Raw genomic sequence first — 25,279 nt, 5'->3', positions numbered from 1 at the left:
TATGTATCTGTACATTGTTGTACCTACATGTGGTAATTATTCCATCATAATCCCAGGGCGGATTTTTCCCTGATGGGGAAACATTCGTTCCTGGATCGGCTGGCTTTCCTCTTTCCTGTCTTTCTTCTCTCTTCGCTCTCCGGGACGAAGGACCTAAAAAAAATGAGTTAAAGTCCCTCTATCAATCCTCACAAAAAAAAGTTTAACTGCCTTCAAATAATTTTCGTCGTTTGCAAGAACATTTTTTGTTGTTTGCGAGCATATTACTTTCTTTTTTGTTAATTTTGAATTTCCCCTGGAGTGCTTTTTTTTATCAGTCTCATTATCAGAAACAGGAAATACACAAAAAATAAATGATTTCAAACTAAACAAAAGACTAATTACTATTTGCATGGTTGGTTCTCGTTCAGCATTTTGCATTGCATGATGTTATATTTACGTGCTTAGAACATGACTTTTCTTTTACAGTCCTCCTAATGTTATCAAAGGAAAATCATGCAATGGTAAACGTAATCTAGCTTACAACTACATGGAGCAGTTAAGCTTGTGTGCTTACACATTCTTTATTTTCATCACTATATTTTCTACTGGTATCTATCAATTTTTCAGGCTCTACTGAGACTCTGAATTTCTAAGCACAACCCCCCGAGTTACCAGTTTTTTACTAGAATTATTGCTCGATATAATCACTTTCTTAGAAGTTATATTTTCACGTACCTACACTGAAAGCAACATTAGATTAAAAAGAGCGATAAGATTGGCTCGAAGATTTCACACGTAATCGTCAAAAGCATCCCTTATCTGGAGCTAAGGAAAGAAACTTTCAGCAATATTGTCAAAATAAGAGAGAGAAAATTTTCCCAAAACAATTTCCTCAAGGGCGGGGGAAGAATGGAAGAAAAGGAAAAAAAAAATAAAAATTAGAAAAAATGAGAAAAAGATGACAAAATGAGTTTTTAATAGAATATAGCTGCAACAAATTGACAAGACGAGGCAAGCTCCATGGTTCACCTTGTGACAAGCTTAAGAGAGGAGCTTAAAGGCTATTCACAAAATACTAGCAATTTGAAGAGGACGGGAAGCTTGTGGAAACACAAACCGTGGCTCGTGAGCGAAAAGGGAACCTCTTGTCCTTTTTTCATCAATTTTGATTAACTTCTTTCAAGACCAATGTCACCTAATTTCTTTCTAATATTGTTCACAAGGCCTAGTAGGTACAGCCCAATTTTCTAACTCACAGAAATCTATAGTGATTTATATTATATAGGTCTAACACAGATGCCTCAATTTTCCTTGAATTATACTTCAATACTCTGAGTTAAATAGAACTTCACGTTGTTGATCATGAACTTTTAAACTCAATATACATCAGCCGCCCCTAGGCACTAATATGGGAAAAACATTAATGAAAAATAAATACACTCACTTATTAACTTTTCACTTAGTTGCCAACCACCTACTTGAATTTTTTTCCTTCCGTTTGTTTGTGCAAAGAAAAACTTTCTACCATTTTCTTCTCACTAATATGGGAAAAACATTAATGAAAAATAAATACACTCACTTATTAACTTTTCACTTAGTTGCCAACCACCTACTTGAATTTTTTCCTTCCGTTTGTTTGTGCAAAGAAAAACTTTCTACCATTTTCTTCCCCCCGAAGAAAAACTCATTAGAAATTACTTCTCGTCTTTTGTGTCATCATTTGTCTTTTGAATCATCAGCAACAGACAACACTATACATATTTATAGAATAGAGTCAGGAGCTGTTGTTAGCCTGAAATGAGTGGGATAACTTTTTCAGCTTTTATAGACTTCTATAAAAGCTGTACACACGAGTATCTTCAAAGGATTTTTTCCAACTATTTTTCAAGTCATGTGCCAGAAATGTGAGCCTCCCTGGGGCCCACACGTTCCTGCTTTCACACAGCGATTTGTCGAAATCCGAGGTCTTTAGGTTGATGGTGGAAACATCAAGGGATTTCAATCCTGGGTCGAAATTTCCCGCCGCCATGTGAGTTTTTTACATTTTAGAATTCGGAAGGACGTGACGGGTATATTCAATTCGACCTTTTCTTTTCGTCCCAACACTCGCAGAGACAGTCTGTCTCGAAGGTTCTGACCTTATAAATAAAGAAAAAATTCCTTGAAAATTTTTGTTTTTTTTTTTTTTTAATCGCCAATACAGGGGGTAGTGGTTAGGTATTAGGTATGTGATGGAATGATTGTCATTCGGAATGATACGAGTAAGTCAATGATTCAATGATTATATTATTATTATTACCCTCGCATGACTCTTGCTTCACTGTCATTAATGCATAGTTGTAGGTATAATTATTTATTTATCGGTAATACACTCATTAGCTTTATAAATAGTTGTAGCAACTATTTCTTAGAAATTTGACTTGCACTTGTAATAAACAAGTTCCAAGTAGATATAGGCAATTAGGTACATAAATTCAAACCAGAAAAGCCACAAACAAAAACGAAACGAAGCTGTTTAGAGAAATATCCCACCTTTTCAAAACCACAACAATTTTGTTTTGTGTATGGATAAGACAGGTTGAGTGCTAGCAGTCAGAGTGAATACCTCTCTGTAAGTCTGAAATAAAACATGAGAAATTTTATTTGTACAAGGATAACCATGAACCCAAGTATTATACTTAGAAATCTTCTTTCACACCTGCTCTATTGACAAACTTCATGTAAGTACTTACTTACCTCTATGAGCAGAATGATATTTGATTATGCCAGGACATTTTGTCTTCAGTGAAAAAACAACTGAATGCGGACAAAATGTACAAACATGCTCCATTGATTGTATTGAATAATTTCACCAGTGATGTAGCTATGACATGTAAATGCGCATAGCGACCGGTGCCAGCATGGTAGGTAAACATTGGTTGCTAGGATTATTGAGATATGTATTGGAAAAAATCCTACAATGCTGCAGTGAGCACCAAAGTTGTGACATAATAACACAAAGAAATTGCATTTAATGGCCACCATGTTTCAGAATATGTTTCCTACCATCAATGTTACCAAGGTAAACCCTCTTCTCCATTTTAAAATACTTAACTAGACACGAAGATTTCAAACTATGCAAAAAGATGCACTCTTCAAAGAACCATTCTGTTCAAATGATTAACAGAATTGCCTTTGACATAATACTGTGTTTAATTAAAACTGAAGAAATCCGTTTTAAAAATACCTTTTCTGCGGATCCACCTAATTTAAATATCCAATATCCAACTCATAAAGGTCATCAGACATCTGTTTCTATTTTTTTTTTTTTACGTTGAATTTCTAGATACATAGGGTATAATTAATAAATTATTCATAAGTAGGTATTTTGATACCTGGTTGTAAGTTTGAACAATAGAAATCGAGTTACCACGGAATATTCTGACTTTTAGTTATTAAATAACACAACCAAAACTATTAAAAGAAGAGTTACCAATAAAAAGTTGATGGTGAAAGAAATCGAGTTACCACGGAATATTCTGACTTTTAGTTATTAAATAACACAACCAAAACTATTAAAAGAAGAGTTACCAATAAAAAGTTAATGGTGAAAGCAAAACCATGATTGATGTAAGTAAAATCGCTTATCTAATGTGTGTTTCTATAATTTATAATGGAATTATTTTTGTTTCCTATTTTTTAATTCACCGTTAAGGCGGAAAACGAAGCATAGTGTAGATATTATAGTATAGTTATTCTCATTTAGTCATTAAAGTAAAAATAAATTATACCTTAGTTATTAAGCTAGTAATAATTAACAATACTATAGATAAATAGATATTACATTTATTAGCTACCTACATAATAAATGCCAAATAACTATTTATTATGTAATAACCAAACCATGCATATTTTTTAATTGAAATATTCTATTTTAAACAAGTTTAGTAATACTAACATTATGAATTCAATTTCATCTGCATACCTAGTCAAACAGCTCACTCCTTTCCATTCTGTTCAAATTCAAGGTTAATCTGTTTGGTTTCATTGCATGCTGCCAATGCATAGACTGTTTCATGCAGGTACTTTCAACTTTCTGATGATTTTGGAACTTATGTGCTCTTGTTATTCGGACCAGATAAAAATAAGAAACAAATTGCTGAAATTCTAAAGCATACAAATAAATTATAAACAAAGCTCATACCTATTTAAATAAATTTTATTGGCTGACAACTTTTTAATTTTATATTTTTGAGATTTTGTTATTTTAATCTCACCATGATTGATGTAAGTAAAATCGCTTATCTAATGTGTGTTTCTATAATTTATAATGGAATTATTTTTGTTTCCTATTTTTTGATTCACCGTTAAGGCGGAAAACAAAGCATAGTGTAGATATTATAGTATAGTTATTCTCATTTAGTCATTAAAGTAAAAATAAATTATACCTTAGTTATTAAGCTAGTAATAATTAACAATATTATAGAATCTATAGATAAATAGATATTACATTTATTAGCTACCTACATAATAAATGCCAAATAACTATTTATTATGTAATAACCAAGCCATGCATATTTTTTAATTGAAATATTCTATTTTAAACAAGTTTAGTAATACTAACATTATGATTTCAATTTCATCCACATACCTAGTCAAACAGCTCACTCCTTTTACTTTTCTCTCATAAAGCATACAAAAAAAAAGAAGTTTGGACTGATGAACTGGTATTGTTGAAAATTGGTTAGATATTTATTTCTTGGGAGTCATGATATACCTATTTTAAATAATAATTATTAGAGTACATAAGAAGTCCATCAAACAAAACAATATGAGGAAAGCAGGACTTACTTAGCTCTTTTTTACTAGGTATTTACATAAAAATTTGTTTGCTATCATTGCTATCGTTTGCTATCACTATTGAGCAAAATTTTGTGTCAACGTGAGCACGATATAAATTATAAATCACAAAGTAGGTAAGGACTTCCTGCAGATATGACAGTATGACACCCATTACAACAAGGTTTATTTTATTTTGCAATATTAATATTATAAATTACGGACATTTCCTATCCTTCTTGATAATTTACTATCCATTTTCAAAGCCCATTAAATTTAAACAAAATTTTATTGAGGGTTGGAATAGCTGGTACTTTATACCAGGACTCAGGGGAAAGTAGACGACTCACATTTGGACACTGCAAATTGTCGAAATACATAATAAGTAGATACGAGTCTGTAGAATTTTAGTTGGTCACAATTCAAAAATATTTATAATTTCTTCTTATTTGGTCACATTACCCAACATACCAACCTATCAACATTATTTATTATCTTTTAATCTGTTATGAACAAAATAAAATATATAAGTAAATTATTATTACCTATTCATTACAAAATTTAAATGATTTTTCAATCGAATTCATTTACTTTTCAGAATTTTCCAAAGACAAGGAAATGTGTGATACTGTTACCAAACATACCAACCCATCAATCCAGAGGAAGATCCTAAAGGTTAACTGTTCAAAAAATTAACTATGGAATTTCCACAAAGACACTTTACCCCCATCACATGCTACAGCCAACATATTGTTAAAGAAGTACAAATCGTGAATACTTTTATACACATAATCTATGAAAGAGATGCATTTCAGATTGTTCCAGTTGTAAATATAAATACCATTACCATCCCAAAACGAGAGCACAAACAACTTGCCATCAGGTCTTATAGAAAGACAACTAACACCAGAATGTCTTAGTTCTAGCAGCATTTTGATATTTAATTGACTTTTGAGAGAATCTTTGCTACCAGGTGTACTTTTATCCTCACTACTTCCAGAAATCCCTAGATAGAGTTTTATACAGCCATTACCATCCCAAAACGAGAGCACAAACAACTTGCCATCAGGTCTTATAGAAAGACAACTAACACCAGAATGTCTTAGTTCTAGCACCATTTTGATATTTAATTGACTTTTGAGAGAATCTTTGCTACCAGGTGTACTCTTATCCTCACTACTTCCAGAAATCCCTGGATAGAGTTTTATACAATATAAGTTAGCAGAATTAGTACCTACAATACCTCTCATTGTTTTTGCATCAAAATCTATGACCATAGGAACATCAGGCACTTTTAAATCTAATCTCTCCTCTAGACATTCTTCTTTTTCATCACCTGACTTTTCACATCTTGTTTTTTTCTTATTTGTGATTAGTTAGCAGAATTAGTACCTACAATACCTCTCATTGTTTTTGCATCAAAATCTATGACCATAGGAACATCAGGCACTTTTAAATCTAACCTCTCCTCTAGACATTCTTCTTTTTCATCACCTGACTTTTCACATCTTGTTTTTTTCTTATTTGTGATGTCTGTATTCAATTTTATTTGACACTCTATACATTTTAGCTTCACATTATACAAGGTTAAATACCCATCTTCTGTACATAGAATCAAGTACAGCTCAGTATTCACTGATATTAATTTCATACACATGATAACATCACTAAGTTTTGTTTGACTCTCCTTAGTGATATCAATAACAGTCATTTTCTTTCTACTTTCTAGTGAGAACATGGTTATCTCTTTACTATCATATGGGACAATGGTATAGTAAGAATTTCTATTTTGTACTGATGGGTGTTCCAAATATGGATTTCCTACAACTGTATTTCTATCTATAATATTACCAAACTTATTGAAATAGTTATCTAAGTCGGAATTGAAGACAATGCATTTACAAAATGACAATTTAGGTTCACTTCTCTTGAAACAATTAATTTCTTTGAGACTCACTTGTGCATTGGAGCTGTTTTCTACTTTATATTTCCACACTGATATGGTCATTTCCTTATCTTGTATCAGGATATGATCATTTGTTTTGTGTATGGATAAGACAGGTTGAGTGCTAGCAGTCAGAGTGAATACCTCTCTGTAAGTCTGAAATAAAACATGAGAAATTTCATTTGTACAAGGATAACCATGAACCCAAGTATTATACTTAGAAATCTTCTTTCACACCTGCTCTATTGACAAACTTCTTGTAAGTACTTACTTACCTCTATGAGCAGAATGATATTTGATACATACATAGGGTAAGTGTACCATTTATTCGCCCACCTAAAAAACGTACCATTTATTGGCCCACCTGTACCATATGCCACATAAGTCTGAACTGGACGAACTTTTTCAAGATCCAATTATCAAAAGAAAGGGCTTAAAGACTGCTATCGAACCAGTGCTATTCAAAAATTGTAGTCATAAAAACAAAAATTAGAAAAATAAATGCGGGCAGGTGGGCCAATAAATGGTACATTTTTTAGGTGGTCGAATAAATGGTACACTTACCTTATGTAGGTACTTCTTATCTCTTACCCCTAAAATAATAATAATAATAATAATAATAATAATAATAAACAGGTAGGTAACTTGCTTGTAAGTTCCATAGGTGAATTTTCCCTTCTTGAGTTCCAGCAAATAGAATATTTTCATCAACCATAACACAGTGAACAGGTGCCATGAAGCCTTTGAATGTGAAAGCTGAAGACGGGGGTGGGTAAGTTTTGGCCATGATTTTGCTGAAAAATAAAGTGAATAGTTAATACTAAAGATTCAGTGAAATGAAGACCTGACCAAGAAGGTTAAACCAGAGGTTTACTAAAGGTTAAAGTTCATGTTGTAAACACCCTCGGGTAATTTTCTACAATAAATAAATAAATATTCATATTCATTATTCTCAGACGTGCCTCCTAGCTTGGCTGTCAAACACAAGAGGTTCCGAGGCTACACATTTGACCAGGGGTGTCTGGGAGATAGATTCAGAATCCTCATGTTGACTAAGCAGAATCACGAGACCATGTTTCGACTTGGAGAAGATCTTCGGCGTGCTTACGAGCTACAATTGATGTGTAGTGTGAGTGGGTATTAGTTAACAATAAGAAGTAAATGTTAACCCATTTTCTGGTTTTGAAAATTTGACAAAAATGTTGTTGTTTTAGCTATAGCCGAATGATGACGGCAGAATAAAGGGGAGATATGCTTACGAGCTACAATTGATGTGTAGTGTGAGTGGGTATTAGTTAACAATAAGAAGTAAATGTTAACCCATTTTCTGGTTTTGAAAACTTGACAAAAATGTTGTTGTTTTAGCTATAGCCGAATGGTGATGGCAGAATACAGGGGAGATGCTCTTTGAGTTCAAAGTTCGCTAAAAGCTCTCTCCAAGTTTCCATTCCAAAGTATTGATCAACCGTACTCTATTATTACCCCTTTTTTAGTCTTTGACATTCAAATATTATTCTTCGTAACTTTTGTTCTAGCACGAAGTGTTTTTGTACTCTTTGAGTTCAAAGTTCGCTAAAAGCTCTCTCCAAGTTTCCATTCCAAAGTATTGATCAACCGTACTCTATTATTACCCCTTTTTTTAGTCTTTGACATTCAAATATTATTCTTCGTAACTTTTGTTCTAGCACGAAGTGTTTTTGTTGCCTTTTAATTTTCTGTTTGAAAAATAATGAAAACTCTTGTCTGTTCACCTAAGACTTTGTTGTGGGGAAAATAATTAGGACAAAGCAGGTTGGAGAGGGATTTCATGCAAATGCTCTTGCTAGGTACTACAAGAATTATAATTCAATTTTATTTTTCGTCTCATTTTTCTTTCATTTTCTCTTCATTTCCATTTTCTTTTTTTATTGTTGTGGTTTTGAAAAGGTGGGATATTTCTCTAAACAGCTTCGTTTCGTTTTTGTTTGTGGCTTTTCTGGTTTGAATTTTTGGAGAAAGGGAAAATGAAATGGAGTTAAATTCTAGATGAACTCATCTAGATTTCTTGATGAACAAGCACTTTACAGCACCAGCACGTTGCATATTCACCTAATATGAAGGCTTTCATACAATTCATTTTCAACTGTTTTGTTTTTTGTCTATTTTTAACGAACTTTAATTTTGAAAAGGTGGGATATTTCTCTAAACAGCTTCGTTTCGTTTTTGTTTGTGGCTTTTCTGGTTTGAATTTTTGGAGAAAGGGAAAAAGAAATGGAGTTAAATTCTAGATGAACTCATCTAGATTTCTTGATGAACAAGCACTTTACAGCACGTTGCATATTCACCTAATATGAAGGCTTTCATGCAATTCATTTTCAACTGTTTTGTTTTTTGTCTATTTTTTACGAACTTTTTACTTTCTTTCCGTAGAACATCGACCGCATTTACTCGTATATCAAAAGTCATTTCATTTTTCATTTCCATCTTCAGAATGGTACACAGACAGTGTAGGTAGTACCAAGATGTAAAATGTGTTAAATTCTAGATGAACTCATCTAGATTTCTTGATGAACAAGCACTTTACAGCACGTTGCATATTCACCTAATATGAAGGCTTTCATACAATTCATTTTCAACTGTTTTGTTTTTTGTCTATTTTTTACGAACTTTTTACTTTCTTTCCGTAGGACATCGACCGCATTTACTCGTATATCAAAAGTCATTTCATTTTTCATTTCCATCTTCAGATAGGTACACAGAGAGTGTAGTACCAAGATGTAAAATACGGTGCTTAGTGTTCTACCATGGGAGTGTTTTGTGCTTGTTTTTCATTTGTTTAGGATTTTACCTAAATTTATACTTGAGCTTTCCATGTAAAATACTTGGAAATGTGTAGGTACAGCTTCTAAACTGCTTGTATTAGAGGGGGAACTTTTCATCCGTGAAAGCATCATTTGATTAGGATTTTCAATTATTTCAGATTTTAATGATAAGCTTCTCTGCAAAATTCATCATGTGTACAAAAACTTGCAATTTCATCCCTGATGCGATTTCAATCCACCATGCATATCGTAATCCCAATTAGTACCGTTGCGCTTGTGTGGGTTGGAGAACTGAAAGTTTCATCAAATATGCAGCCCATGATGCCTGCAGAACTGGCTGCACAGGAGTAACCCAAGTTCTCCTAACTGGAAAATTTCTTGTGCTTATACCGACCTTTTTTCTCTTCTCCTCCTCCTCCTCCTCCTGCTCTTCCTCCTCCTCACCTACCTGTTTTTCTTCGCCTTTTCTTTTCTCTTTCCCTCTCCCCCTTTTCTTTTAATCGTGGTAGCCAAGGTCCTCGCCTGCTAATCAAGAGACCACGAGTTCGCTCCTTGAATTCATCAGTTTAGACGTTTGCCTTGCCTCTAGCTACGAATAAACGGATACAAAGTACAAGATGAAGCTTGAGAGAATGAGAGAGGGAGGGATAAATCTTTGAGAAGAGGTAGAAGAAGATAAGAAAATAAAACCTCAAATACAAAAAGAGAGGAAGACAGAGGAAAGTAATGAAATACAAATAAACTCAGAAAGAGAAAGATGGCGGTGAACACGTAATCATTTCCAACAAGGATACTTAACTTACAAACAGGTACGCATAAGAGAAAAATCGGATTGAAAACAATACTTACTTTCCTTTACTGCGGTATACCTACCTATTTCGAGTATTTCTTATACTATGAGGATGAGGAAAATTCAAATGCTTGCATAATGGGAAAATGTTGCCCCCACTCGATTGGCATTTGAATTATTTGCTTTACAAACAAGAAACACTGCTTTCTGTGTCTGTTCGCCAGAAAATCCAATCTCTGAAGGCCCTTGGTTTTGACCCAATAAACACAGAAAAGGTTAAAAACGTTAGCTCCTTCCAAATCCCTTCGTAATAAATCAGCTATTAAATTGGTTTCAGACTTACTCTGGTGGAATAAACATATTTTTACGTCGGTATGAACCTACCCATAGAAACCTTGGGATAATTTCGAGTTAAGCTTTCAGGATAGATGGGTTATTCGGGGAAAAAACTTTGTTTCCCTGTTGCATGAGTGACTTTTTTCTTCGCTGAGATGTACAAATGATCTGATTGAGACTATATGTAGCCATAATTAAATGGATGATTCAGTAGTGACCCGGTATAGCTACTCAGTAGGTACTATGTTATCTTCTGTATTTTTTATGTTCCTGCATGTTTTCCATCATGGAATTTATGATGGAATATTTCTATTTTTTCCACGATATCCATGTCAAATTTTCAATATAAAGAAATATTTTCCAATAGAATATACGATTTCCATAATATTTTCTTATTGTACTTTTTTTCTGGTATTTCTCGCTTGCTTTTTCATCCTAGGTATAGCTATGACACATATAAATTTAAATAAAATTAATACCTAATATAATTTCCGCTAATTTATTTACTTACTCCTATTTTATAATAAAAAAAAAAATGTACTACCTGTCTATGCATGGTATTATATTGAATTCTAAAGATGCCACCTATGATTAAAATAACCTAAAGTATGCTGTCATAAGCTAATAGATTTCCGTTATGATAGGTAAGTTTAGGTAGGTAATCAATTTATCTTACAATAAAATAAAATGTAAATAAATATTATAATATTTTATGACGATGGTTACATTTTTTTTAACAGAAAACAAAGAAAAACGAAATAATATAGTAAAATTAAGTCAAATTAAACCGCATTAAATTCATAGAAATAAGGTTGGTAAGTATGAGTTACAAATGTTAATAAAAACAAAAGAGAGTGGATGGTACAGAGTAAAAAGTCTTCTCAAAGATTTATCCCTCCCTCTCTCATTCTCTCAAGCTTCATCTTGTACTTTGTATCCGTTTATCCGTAGCTAGTTAAAAAGGATTGAAGGCTATTTACTTTGAAGGTTAAAATTGTCATTATTTCGTCCAATATAGGACTAAGGATCAACATCTTTCCCAATGAGTAACCACGCTTTTCCTCCTCTTTCTTTGAAAATATGAGATTACACTTCTTCAAAAATTTATTAAATGATCTAACTGAACCTGGAGAGGGCTAAGAAAAGAATACGATATACATACGAGTATTATACCTACGTTTAAGTAGGAACCTAAAAAAAAAAAAAAAAAAAAAAAACCAAAAAAAAAAAAAAAAAAAAAAAAAAAATCCCAAACAACAAATTTGAAACCAACAATTTCTACACGCTATTTAGAAAAGTGAAAAGTATTACGAAGAAAATGACATAATATAATAAGGAAAAGAAAAGGCCAAAGGAGGCGGAAAAGGCAGAGTAATTAACTTCTTTCTCATTTCCTTCTTAATCTCTTTTGAGTGACTTTTTCTGCTTTGATATACAAAACTAAATATAATGGAGCTCTCACAACAAGGGTTTCCAATCTCGTTTTCCTTTTGAATGGTTTAAAATCAGTGCCGAACACATTTGGGTTCGAGATACGTCAAACAGACGAGAGAAGGGGGAGAGGAATGTTCGTAGAACAGTCTTTTAGGAGATGTCTAAAAAGAGAACTTTCAGTCACTTGCCAGAGGTGGGAAAAATTCCTGACAGAAGTCCAGAAATATTCTGGATTCCCATGTCTTTCTTACTCCCTAATTATTAGAACACGTCAAATGCAAGTCCATCAAATTATAGACTAGCCCATTCTCTACCATTCATATGTTATGTAGTTTTCGCACATCCAAGGAAACTACTGTATTTGAAACCCGTTAGCAGAGAGCAAATAAAATACTATTTAACTTAATTTATTTCTTTGTATCACAGTGATTGCAAACAGAGCAGGGGTTATTATGTATGGTATCAAATCTGAGTGAAAAAAAAAAAACTCTCCAACTCTAGGGGGGGGTTTTTTTTTTTTTTTTAAAAAATGGGGGAAAAAAAAAAAAAAAAAAAAAAAAACAGCGGAAATAAGTGAGGGGAAAATCGATAGTACATTTTGATACAAAGGTTTAAATGAAAGTACTGTAGGGCAAGCTTTTAATTGTTACATTTAAGTTTAAATTTTTTAACGAAATTCAATGTTTAATTTTTTACGTTTTGGTTTTATACGTCCTACCTTGTTGAAGAGGCTACGACTGTGTATGATCAACGTTATCACTTTTAGAATTATTTTCTGATGGTTAATTCAGACTAATAAGAAGGTAAATATCAGGATTTAGTGGCAGTAATAATATCATGAGAAGAGAACGAACGGGTAACGCTCACATCAGGGTTGGTATATTTTAAAACAAGTGGTTTAAAGGTTTAAACTACTCTTTCAAGATCTTGAGACCAATTTACCTCAAACACATTCATGTTAAGCTTGGCTGAGTGTGGTGTATATTTGGACGAAAAAAGGAGCTGGCTAAGAGATAGGATTGTCTGTCGATAGTTCCTTGTATTACCTCGACCTCGATAGGTAACAAAATTCCTCCTATGAACCTAAATTTTATGTCAGGATGAGAACAGTGCAACAGTCGTAGCTTTCGAGTGAGGTGACGTAACAATTTTGATAGAAGAAGTACAGTATCACCACAGAATATTTGAATATTCCAAGATCCAAGAAGGCTATAAGAAAATTTGGAAAACCGCTACTAAATTTTCCACTCAGAAAAAAGGAAAATTTGAAAATTAAAATTCAAAATTTTCCCGCTAAACTGCGCCCCTTCCGTAACAATTTATTACTCAAATTTAGCGACAGTGTGATACTAAGTAGATGCAATTTTGCATTAATATTATATTCATGATTACTTCTTTTACTGTACCTATTTTATATTTTTATTAATGATTCAACCTAATGAGTTGAATTCTGCCCATTGATTTTAAACGCTCACATCAGGGTTGGTATATTTTAAAACAAGTGGTTTAAAGGTTTAAACTACTCTTTCAAGATCTTGAGACCAATTTACCTCAAAACATTCATGTTAAGCTTGGCTGAGTGTGGTGTATATTTGGATGAAAAAAGGAGCTGGCTAAGAGATAGGATTGTCTGTCGATAGTTCCTTGTATTACCTCGACCTCGATAGGTAACAAAATTCCTCCTATGAACCTAAATTTTATGTCAGGATGAGAACAGTGCAACAGTCGTAGCTTTCGAGTGAGGTGACGTAACAATTTATTACTCAAATTTAGCGACAGTGTGATACTAAGTAGATGCAATTTTGCATTAATATTATATTCATGATTACTTCTTTTTTATTACTGTACCTATTTTATATTTTTACTAAATGATTCAACCTAATGAGTTGAATTCTGCCCATTGATTTTAAGTACTTTTTTTTTCTTTTTCCTCCACATTATTATGAGATTGTTTACTTGACGAATACTGGTTTAATATTTAGGCAGAGCTAGCTTTACACGCAATTCAAGCAGATAGAATGCAATTCAAATGTGTTCAAAATTGGAAACAGTTGTAAACTACTTAGTTGTCTGATTTTCAAAGGAACACTTGAGAAAATTTTTAAATAATGTGCATACTCGTAGGCAAATGATTAACAGAATTGCCTTTGACATAATACTGTGTTTAATTAAAACTGAAGAAATCCGTTTTAAAAATACCTTTTCTGCGGATCTACCTAATTTAAATATCCAATATCCAACTCATAAATGTCATCAGACATCTGTTTCTATTTTTTTACGTTGAATTTCTAGATACGTAGGGTATAATTGGAATAGCGGCCATTTTGCTTACAAACTACACAACAAATTCCTTACAAACTCCTCGGCCTGCTCCTGAGGACTGAAAATGTTCAGATACAAATCTACACAAATAAGCTTGGACTGGAAAATTTCTTCTGCTTATACCGACCTTTTTTCTCTCCTCCTCCTCCTCCTCCTCCTCCTCCTCCTCCTCCTCCTCCCCTCCTACCTGTTTTTCTACGCCTTTTCTTTTCTCTTTCCCTCTCCCCCTTTTCTTTTAATCGTGGGAGCCAAGGTCCTCGCCTGCTAATCAAGAGATCACGATTTTGCTCTTTGAATTCATCAGTTTAGACGTTTGCCTTGTCTATAGGCAATTTCGTTTTTCTCATCTCGTAAACGGTGCACCTAAAAAAACAATTTTTTCACTTGTAAGGATATCCATAGGTAAACAGAATGATATCAAGAAAACCCTTTGTTTTACTAGAAGTGGATTTGTTACACGTACATATTTATGCTGAAGAAATTGGGTGTTATTGGATGCTGAAGTGTGAAAGGGTTCTTCAATGTTTGCTTTGATAGATATCTATGTAATGTTTACTATCTTGTTAAGCATGAACGTTATTGGATGCTGAAGTGTGAAAGGGTTCTTCAATGTTTGCTTTGATAGATATCTATGTAATGTTTACTATCTTGTTAAGCATGAACGGAAAATTGAGCTACTCAGTAGGTACTATGTTATCTTCTGTATTTTTTATGTTCCTGCATGTTTTCCATCATGGAATTTATGATGGAATATTTCTATTTTTTTCCACGATATCCATGTCAAATTTTCAATATAAAGAAATATTTTCCAATAGAATATACGATTTCCATAATATTTACTTATTGTACTTTTTTTCTGGTATTTCTCGCTTGCTTTTTCATCATGTTTTCCCTTTTTTGTCTTTTCAGAGTAAGTTGTTGAAAGTTTATTTAAGGACGTCATATTTCGTTCGCTTACTTCTTGGCAGTGTTTTCTGCAGTCTTTTTGTCTAACGGTTTTTATGATTTTTCAACAAGTACTTATGTCTGTACTTGTTTTTCTCTTTACCTAATGTGCTATGTACAATGAGAGAATGAAATGTATTATTTGTTCAAGTATGTACAGGAAATAATACATAAGGTACCTATGTTTAAAATTATATTGAGATAAAATTTCCATGAACGTGATTTACGGGCTCAGATGTAATTCAAAACGTCCATATAAAAAGTGAATTTAAGCCTCTACATAATATTTTAAGCTAATAAAGAAAGACCTAGAGCTGGTTTTTATTTTCTTGGTCCCTATGTAAGAGATAAAAAAATAATTAAATTGTGTTGTTTTTCTTGGAAAACTTTGTTTATCTATTATTAGCATAGTCGCGGTGGATTATAAGGTGCCCAAATATTTTGGGGAAATGAAATTGAATAGTGTACAAATTGATTCGTCTTTTTGTTATTTTTTTTTTTTTTTTTTTTTTTTTCCTGTTTTATTATTAAGTACTGGCGTTTCTTTCGTAGACCTCTCAGCAGCATATGATATCGTGATAATTCCAAATAAACATAATCTTTCTCTCTCTCCCTCCCTCCCTCTTTCTTTCTTTATCACCCTCCCTCTCCCTCTCTTCTTAGAAATCCTTTAAGATTTTTACCATGGTACCTTCAATAAACAATAAGATAATTGATTATTATACGAGTAATTCAAGTGCCTTTAGATCTAGACTAAAAGTGATTGGCCGATCAGCTTTTGGTTTCTAAGTTCAAAGCTTACAATCATCTCCATGCTCATTCATAATTGTTTAAAAAATATAAAGAAAAATAATAAAATATCGTTAGAAACTACATTAAAATTTGTATAATTATGTCGTTTCTGATTTCAACATTCCACCATTTTGTCTACTAGTATGCTATAGTATGTATTCTTCAGGCCTGGTCAGTACCTGGCTTAAGTGAAGAATTAAGTTTAGAGATCTAAATATCCCTTAATCCATTGATATACCTATTAAAGTAGATAGGTAGATACACACCTTGAAAAGGTAGTGTAGGTATCTAGCTATTAAGAAAATGTTGAAATAGAAAAATAAAAAAAATTCTCGTCGTGGTGGAAATTGTCTATTCACAAATTGAGAGCACTCATCTGCTCCCAACTTTTGAAAAATCAGGTCTTTGTCAGATTATTACTCAAAGTTTCAACATTGTTTCATGTGTAAAGTTGTGTCCAAGATTAAATATGAACTTGGTCTTATGAACCAGTTAAATTTACACACATTTATGGCTAAAGATCCAGAAAGGGTCTCCTGATCACGCCCCTGATAGTAAAGTAGAATTAAATTTAGCAAGTTCTGAGAAAGTTTTTTACCTACACGATAGCATAGTAAATGTAGATGTGCTGCATCTCTTTCTTGATTTGTATCAATTTTGTATAGGTTATTTTTGGCTTGTCCTTGAATAAAAGTATAGTCTGGCATCTTTGGTTTGTGCAAAAGCACATAGTTCAACTAGATTTCATCTGACATTATTTTTATTGTTTTAATCATAAATATGAGAATTGAGTGTAGACAATTCTTGCAAACGAGTCTGCCTGTTAGTAGTGTGCATAATACAATGCGCTGTTAAAGGTTAAAACACACATAATATTTTGGAGAGTGCTTGAATTTTTTTTCAATTGTTCTGCCTTCTTGTTTTACACCAGTGCAGTGCTTGAGCACAAATTGTGTCAAGAGTGCCACTTGAGTCTCCAACATCCTCGACAATATGTCCTAGCATGTCCTTGTGGAACCCTTCATTGCATTATAAATAAATGCCCGAGAGACTGTTTTGAAATGTAATATTCAACGGCATGTATTCACCCTTAACTGATGGGAGTTCTGTTCTGAGATTAAGGCTATCATGGCCTCCAGGGACCAAAGTTAAACAGCCTTGTCGTTTTGTTTGTTTTTGAAATTTCAACGAGGTTCTCATGAACGGAATAAATGCTTCACCCTTAACTGATGGGAGTTCTGTTCTGAGATTAAGGCTATCATGGCCTCCAGGGACCAAAGTTAAACAGCCTTGTCGTTTTGTTGGTTTTTGAAATTTCAACGAGGTTCTCATGAACGGAATAAATGTAACACTGCCAACAACAATAAAAGAAACGTCTCAACATGGGACATCCGGGTTACAACGGAATTCGGATTTTTGAATATGCTCGAAACTTTGGCGAAACTTTTTTTAAACGAGAACTTTTTATGCTTTTTTTTTCAAAGTTGCTCCCCAAAGAGCTGGTTTGTCGTATACTATATTTCAAATAGGACTTGAAATTAGGAATTTTAAAAGCTCTTTTGCCTCATTATATTGGACCAAAAATTGTATCTACTGATAGAGTTAGGTATTTGTGATATTGTAACTTGTAACTACAATCACGGAAAATGCATCCATAACAAAGTTTTATAACTGCATCAAATCACATTGGAATACCTTGAATATCTACATATTATTTATTTATCATTATTGTTATTATTACTGAAGTTTACAATGATAGCTCTCTTGAGGATACCCTCTCCACTTCTCGCTTTTTGTTTTGTAAAGGTCATGGCGTTTGATGGATACCTTTTTCATTATTTTATTGTGTTTATGAGTAATTCAGCTTCAATAAATTTGCAAAACAAAGGTGATATTTTCTGATTTTTCATAAAATTCTTACAAACCATCTGAAAAGGACTTTTTACTAATATGGAATTATTGAATATTTTTAGTTGAAGAACAAGATAAATTCATTGCATTTAAATTCCAACTTGTTCACAATAATGCTAAAAACATAATTGTATTCATTAGAAGTCTACAATACCATCCTACGTGTACGTATGTTTTTTAAATAAAATGACGCAAATTAATGAGTTGTTTGCATCCTCCTGTGTTGTAACTTGTTGAAGGGAATGTTGAATACAAGCGTATCATTTGTTACGAATCTAAACTGGCGTGAATAAAATATTGCTCTTCTTAACGACATTTGCAACACCGCCAACAACAATAAAAGAAACGTCTCAACATGGGACATCCGGGTTACAACGGAATTCGGATTTTTGAATATGCTCGAAACTTCGGCGAAACTTTTTTAAAACGAGAACTTTTTATGCTTTTTTTTCCAAGTTGCTCCCCAAAGAGCTGGTTTGTCGTATACTATATTTCAAATGGGACTTGAAATTAGGAATTTTAAAAGCTCTTTTGCCTCATTATATTGGACCAAAAAATGTATCTACTGATAGAGTTAGGTATTTGTGGTATTGTAACTTGTAACTACAATCACGGAAAATGCATCCATAACAAAGTTTTATAACAGCATCAAATCATATTGGAATACCTTGAATATCTAAATATTATTTATTTATCATTATTGTTGTTATTATTACTGAAGTTTACAATGATATAGCTCTCTTGAGGATACCCTCTCCACTTTTCGCTTTTTGTTTTGTAAAGGTCATGGCGTTTGATGGATACCTTTTTCATTATTTTATTGTGTTTATGAGACTTTCTCTTTTCTCTGACAGTGAAGGATATCCATGTGGAAATATCTCTGATCTTGTATTATTATTTGTCCACGTAGGATTCTCCTGAAGAAGCGCTTTTCCACCCAACCACGTGAACCACGATCATGGAGGTTATTCCATATAACACCCAGGTAAGGATCTAGGTATATTTACCAGGAAACTTATTGAAAAGTATTTCCATTGAAATACATACATGAGATGGGAAACCATGTAGGTATTTCAGTAGAAATAAAATAGGATCATTTAAGAATTCAGGTAGGAAACCTGTGCCACGGGTTGTGTTTCAGGGTACCAGGTTTTCCGAAATTATGCTAAAAAAAAGTAAACATGAAAAAAAAAAAAAAAAAAAAAAAAAAAAAAAAAAAAAAAAAAAAAAAATGATGATGATAAAATATTAAATTAAATAAAAGTGGAGCACATGGTACATAAATACCTTGACCTGTTAAACACATTCTTTTATTTTTCCTACACGTTGGAAAGGAAAAACTGAAATCGTATTTTTGGTTATACCTTTACCTTCAGCACTGACAATGACTCTGACCTAGTTCTTGGTTCCCTTCCTCTCCTCAATTTCCCTTTTTAACCTTTAATAGCATTAGGTAATAACGTCAATAAAAGTGATGTGTCAAGAGAATTCTAATTGAATTGTGTACAACGATACCTATAGGCTATAGGCTATAATTACGTATACCTATAATATATTCCCAAATGTATAAGTAGGGAGTACCTCATAAATAATTAACTTTTGAGGGAAAAGTGCAAAGTGACCACTGGCATGGTATTTTACACTCACTATCAGGGCTACAAACAGGTGACTTATAATGAGTTATAATACCTTCTTTATCCCTCATTATCATCATGATACTAAAGGGTTAAACAAGAAGAGATACTATTTCTGTTTTAATTTTATGCATTTTTTCCTAATACCTCTCATCTTTTGAAAATTCATTTTCTGAGAAAATTTATTCAATTTAATTTTCACCTCAATTTTAATTCTTGCATTTTAAACAATGCCGGTAATTGCTGTATTATTTTGCTGTTGGCGCGGTTGGTGGTACTGATTGGCTTTGTAAATTAAATATGCTTTGTTGTTTCGACTTCGCTCATTGGTGTTCTATTTTTGTATTTTATTTTTTTAATATTATTATCTTTAAAAAATAAATAATTTCTTTTTTTATATAATAAAACAAGCGTTGCACCGATCTTAACCAAAAGTTTAAAATGATAAACAGTGCATTATTTGAATAATGTATGTAATTCTAGTCTATTATAGTCTAGCCTAGTTGTATGTAGTATGTACCTAATTGCCTATATCTACTTGAAACTTGTTTATTACAAGTGCAAGTCAAATTTCTAAGAAATAGTTGCTACAACTATTTATAAGGCTAATGAGTATATTACCGATGATAATAATAATAATATAATCATTGACTTGCTTGTATCATTCCGATTAATGACTCTGACCTAGTTCTTGGTTCCCTTCCTCTCCTCAATTTCCCTTTTTAACCTTTAATAGCATTAGGTAATAACGTCAATAAAATTGGTGTGTCAAGAGAATTCTAATTGAATTGTGTACAACGATACCTATAGGCTATAGGCTGTAATTACGTATACCTATAATATATTCCCAAATGTATAAGTAGGGAGTACCTCATAAATAATTAAGTTTTGAGGGAAAAGTGCAAAGTGACCACTGGCATGGTATTTTATACTCACTATCAGGGCTAATACAAAGCAAAACCAGGTGTGAGATTTTTTCTCTACACGCGTGTACTGACGTTCGGATTTTTAACGCGTGTACTCACGGGTTAAGGCCCTTAAGAGACCGAGCCCTGCAACAGCTTCTTAGCTTTACTATAACTAATAGAACCACAATCTTGGTCTGGACAAAAGAAAAGCTACCGAGAACAAATAAATAATTTATGATACAGGATATAGGATACTATACCTACCTATCTACCTATGTAGGTACAACGAAATAGCTCCTGTGGTATATAACAATAATAATAATAATAATAATAATTGAAAGATCAAGGGAGCTGGTGTTTTTACCATAGGAGAGGATCTGAGAGAGGAAGAGGAAGCCTTCTGGGCCCTCAGGAGACATAAATTCCATTATTTTGAGTTCTTTGTGTTGTTCACGACATTTTTGTAGTCATTGCCTCCTCCGCTTTTTTACCTCCCTTCGTTTTCTTCCCGTTCTCTATGTACCTACTTCCTGTTCTCTTCCTTTCACCATTTCTCTCTTGTTCTTCTCCCCGACGAGTGCAAGAACAAAAGTGAGAACACATTCACAACATGTTATGTGTGGTGTAGTTGGGGTTTTCTTAGTGAAATATTGGTGGTAAAGATCCATATACACTTATAGTGACTAGAGGGATGAAGGTTCGCAACCTGCTTTGAGTTACATATCAAAGGAGATTGCGAGCTCAAATCCCACTCAATTCATTCCATTTTATTCACAAATAATTGACAATTTTGATGACAGTAACAATTGTAAAGCTTACTGCTTACTTCCTTATCCCAGTCCAAATGAACTTAGCATGTGAACCTCCAGAATTTTTCGACTGCTACGGCTAGCTGCTGCGGCCTGCGGGGCTGCACGAATAGAGATCACTTCGAGTGCAGCTTGTGCCGATGTTATTACATGCTGCCTCTAACAGAATTTTTCGACTGCTACGGCTAGCTGCTGCGGCCTGCGGGGCTGCACGAATAGAGATCACTTCGAGTGCAGCTTGTGCCGATGTTGTTACATGCTGCCTCTTACTACTAAAGCTAATGAACTCATTCGCCCTAACGTGACGTAAAGAAATATTTCCTCGTCTCGAAATAAAACATGGAAGAGGACAAGATTTTGTGTCGTAAATTGCAACATTTTATTACTACGTAAGTACGTACCCTTGTACTTATTATTCTTGTAAACGCACCCTTTATCCCTCTCCCATCTCCCTCTTCTTCCCTTTTTTTGATTCATACATTATCTACATTCCCTCTAAGAACATGGTATAAAGAAACTGTTTCGCCTTGTCTCTTTTTTAGCACGTTGAAAACACAGTGTTCTACATGGTGTCAGTGTTTGTAAACAATAGAGTTGGGAGAAAGGGGGAGGGGCTGTTTCTGTAAACAAAAGCAAGTTGGGAAGCTTTTTGTAAAGGGAAAATGTTGCACCGCAGAGAAACACCTTCTGTTGTGGCTATCAGAGATTTTCGAGCCTTGTGGAAACGTCGATTTCAATTTTGTGATGGTCTTGGTTTTGTAGAACAACAAAAGAAACTGAAGAACAATAAACAAAGAAAAGAACAAAAACAAAAGTGATATTGATTAACAAAAATACCAAAGGTAACCAAAAATACCTCAGATTTTCTGGATATTAATGATGAATAGGTGGAAGTGAGGTTTGTCCTCCTTGATCAGAAATTTCATTCTCAATCATATCTCTTTAAGAAATCTTTGTTTTCTCCTCCAAGGCATTTTGATATAAATAAAATCAAATTATAAAACTTCCCACGTTTCTAAACGATACTAGTTCCATCCCACTCCTCTAATATCATTACAGGAAAAGTTATGCTCGTTTTAAAATAGAGCTACTCCACCAGCCACCAGAAAAGAGTTGAAAGCGAAATCGATCTGGTGAGGGAGAGAGAGAGAGAGAGAGAAGGAGAGGAGGAGGAATTCTGGGAGGTGGTCAGAAATTTGGATCGCATCAGTAATGAACTTTTCTGTTTGTTTCAGTAACGAAATTCCAGTCAGCATCATGTTCGACACTAAAAAACACATTAACAAGAAAGGACAGAGAGGAAAAACTTGGGGCTGAAAAAATCTGTTTCTTGCAAAGAAAACGACAAGTACGTGATTTTTTCATCAAGATGAGGAAGAGGAAAAAACATCGGAAAATTGGCACACATAAAAAAAAGAATGTTGAAAGTTGGCAACCATGATTGAAATGTAATAATGAAAATCATCAGTGTTACAGAGGAGAAAAAATCCAAAGTTTTGTGTTGTTAAAAATATTTTTTGCGACAAAGAACAAAAAAAACGAAAAATAAGTTGGCAACCATGATTGAAATGTAATAATGAAAATCATCAGTGTTACAGAGGAGAAAAAATCCAAAGTTTTGTGTTGTTAAAAATAATTTTTGCAACAAAGAACAAAAAACAAAATCTTGATTACTTTCTTGCTTGAAAATCTGAGGAGAAATTATAATGATGAACAATATCTTTTCGATGAGAAGGTACTGTATAAAAATGTCTTCAGCTACTAATGAGTGTCAAAATGGGTTCTGTATTCAGGGTCCTTATAATAATGGTGTATATTTGCCTGTACCTACTTATTCTTTTGTTCACTGTTTAGAAAATGGTGAAGACCAAGCTAAAGAATATCATTTTGTTTCATCCATTTCCCAGACATCAACCTTGGTCATTACACAAACTTTCCCAACTATCACCCCCGCCCTTGAGGAAATTGTTTTGGGAAAATTTTCTCTCTCTTATTTTGACAATATTGCTGAAAGTTTCTTTCCTTAGCTCCAGATGAGGGATGCTTTTGACGATTACATGTGAAATCTTCGAGCCAAACTTATCGCTATTTTTAACCAAATCTAATGTTGCTTTCAGTGTACGTGAAAATATGACTTCTAAGCAAGTGATTATATCGAGCAATAATTCTAGTAAAAAACTGGTAACTCGGGGGGTTGTGCTTAGAAATTCAGAGTCTCAGTAGAGCCTGAAAAATTGATAGATACCAGTAGAAAATATAGTGATGAAAATAAAGAATGTGTAAGCACACAAGCTTAACTGCTCCATGTAGTTGTAAGCTAGATTACGTTTACCATTGCATGATTTTCCTTTGATAACATTAGGAGGACTGTAAAAGAAAAGTCATGTTCTAAGCACGTAAATATAACATCATGCAATGCAAAATGCTGAACGAGAACCAACCATGCAAATAGTAATTAGTCTTTTGTTTAGTTTGAAATCATTTATTTTTTGTGTATTTCCTGTTTCTGATAATGAGACTGATAAAAAAAAGCACTCCAGGGGAAATTCAAAATTAACAAAAAAGAAAGTAATATGCTCGCAAACAACAAAAAATGTTCTTGCAAACGACGAAAATTATTTGAAGGCAGTTAACCAACTATCAAACGGTAAGTCCAATTTTGATGACATTTAATACACATGTTTACCACAAAGCAAATTTGCTAAATAAAATGTGAATCATGTCGAATGTTTATTTACAAGCTTAAAACAGATCTATTACTATTTTTTGTGCTATACATATGTGGGATGGCGGGCCCTGAAAGGCCCGTAGGGACCCTTTTCTGGCGTGAAATGTACACTAGACGTGCACGGTGCACGCTTGTGGTACAACACATTATCAACCAACAACATTTCAAGCGAAGGAGATAAAAAAAAGCTGAAAGTTGGAAATTAGAACAAAAGTTTTCTGATGTGATTCTTATCACGAGACAAAGGACGTGACTGAAAATCATTTTTCAAATTCCGAAATATCCTCCCCTTTCTCTTAACCTTAGCAAACTTCGTCCCTCGTAGATTTCAATCTTCCGTTCGACCTTCCCTAATCTTTTTTTCAGTTTCCCTCGTGTAGATATTTATCTTGGCCTAATATTTTCATTATTGCCTCCACATTCTTCGGAGATTCCTCCTCCTTCTCATTTTTGCTGGAATATTCTGGATATTTTTCAATTATGTACTTTCTTTGTACGGGTACGGTACTCCTACCTCTTTTACTTGTTCTTTGTATGGAAATGGGGAATTTTTACACTGAAGCCTTTTTGTCTCTGCAAGGTTCACTAACCTGTCTTGAGGAATATTGGAACCAGTCCCATCTGTAGTCCTTGAACTTGGGAATTTGAGCTCATGGCTTGTGACAGATTTGTAACTTGGTCAAAGTCAATTAATTATTCCAGTTTTATTTATAGGCAAGTTACAGACATTGACAGCAAAGGTCAGACTGAGAGACATCTATGTATAGACATACGGCGAGCTATACCTATTAGGACATTGCTAGAACGCTAGGTCTATTTTAGTCTGGGATGATCTTTTCAGTACCCATGTCACAGTGTCACACAGTGGTGTGTAAATGACACTTGGGTCAAATCATACTGTGTCTGTACGAGTACTACGAGTGTCTCGTATATGTAGGTATTAGGATCGTATCTTTTGAAAGTGTAATACATAGTAAATTTATAATTAGAGGACGAGCCCTTTTTACAAATCACGAAATTTCACAAAAATAATAGGTTCATGAAAGGCAATGGTTTAAAAAAAAAAAAAAAAAAAACGCAATTACAACAAAAAAAAACAAAAAGTAGTGTATGAGACTTTTAAG

At 33.4% G+C, this 25,279-nt stretch overlaps 2 protein-coding genes across 2 annotated transcripts in view; one reads left to right on the top strand and one right to left on the bottom strand.

The window, feature by feature from the left end:
* Positions 1-4,683: 4,683 nt before the first annotated feature.
* Positions 4,684-7,535, bottom strand: LOC103524970 (guanine nucleotide-binding protein subunit beta-like protein 1). Its single transcript, XM_026820219.1, has 3 exons — positions 7,395-7,535; positions 6,193-6,901; positions 4,684-6,034 (listed from the first exon to the last, which is right to left on the bottom strand). The coding sequence occupies exons 1-3, from the start codon at positions 7,530-7,532 to the stop codon at positions 5,493-5,495; spliced, it is 1,389 nt and encodes a 462-aa protein (XP_026676020.1). The 5' UTR covers positions 7,533-7,535; the 3' UTR covers positions 4,684-5,492.
* Positions 7,536-18,978: 11,443 nt separating this feature from the next.
* The window catches only part of LOC103524954, a 19,129-nt gene continuing 12,828 nt past the window's right edge, over positions 18,979-25,279 (top strand). Inside the window, exon 1 of the mRNA XM_026820218.1 lies at positions 18,979-19,065. Coding sequence (XP_026676019.1) covers positions 19,035-19,065 — 31 coding nt within the window. The 5' untranslated portion in view covers positions 18,979-19,034. The remainder of the gene's footprint in view (positions 19,066-25,279) is intronic.

Source organism: Diaphorina citri, unplaced genomic scaffold (genome assembly GCF_000475195.1).
Source record: "Diaphorina citri unplaced genomic scaffold, Diaci psyllid genome assembly version 1.1 scaffold129, whole genome shotgun sequence".
Taxonomy (NCBI): Eukaryota; Metazoa; Arthropoda; class Insecta; order Hemiptera; family Psyllidae; genus Diaphorina; species Diaphorina citri.
Note: the sequence above shows the minus strand (reverse complement) of the source record. Positions and strands in the feature narration are given on the sequence as shown.

Coding starts and splice junctions, on each gene's coding strand:
- LOC103524970 (XM_026820219.1), bottom strand. CDS start 7,532: ATGGCCAAAACTTACCCACCCCCGTCTTCAGCTTTCACATTCAAAGGC. Junction 6,902..7,394: donor TTCACCTATGGAACTTACAA/GCAAGTTACCTA, acceptor GTTTTATTTCAG/ACTTACAGAGAGGTATTCAC. Junction 6,035..6,192: donor AACAATGAGAGGTATTGTAG/GTACTAATTCTG, acceptor GAGGTATTGTAG/GTACTAATTCTGCTAACTTA.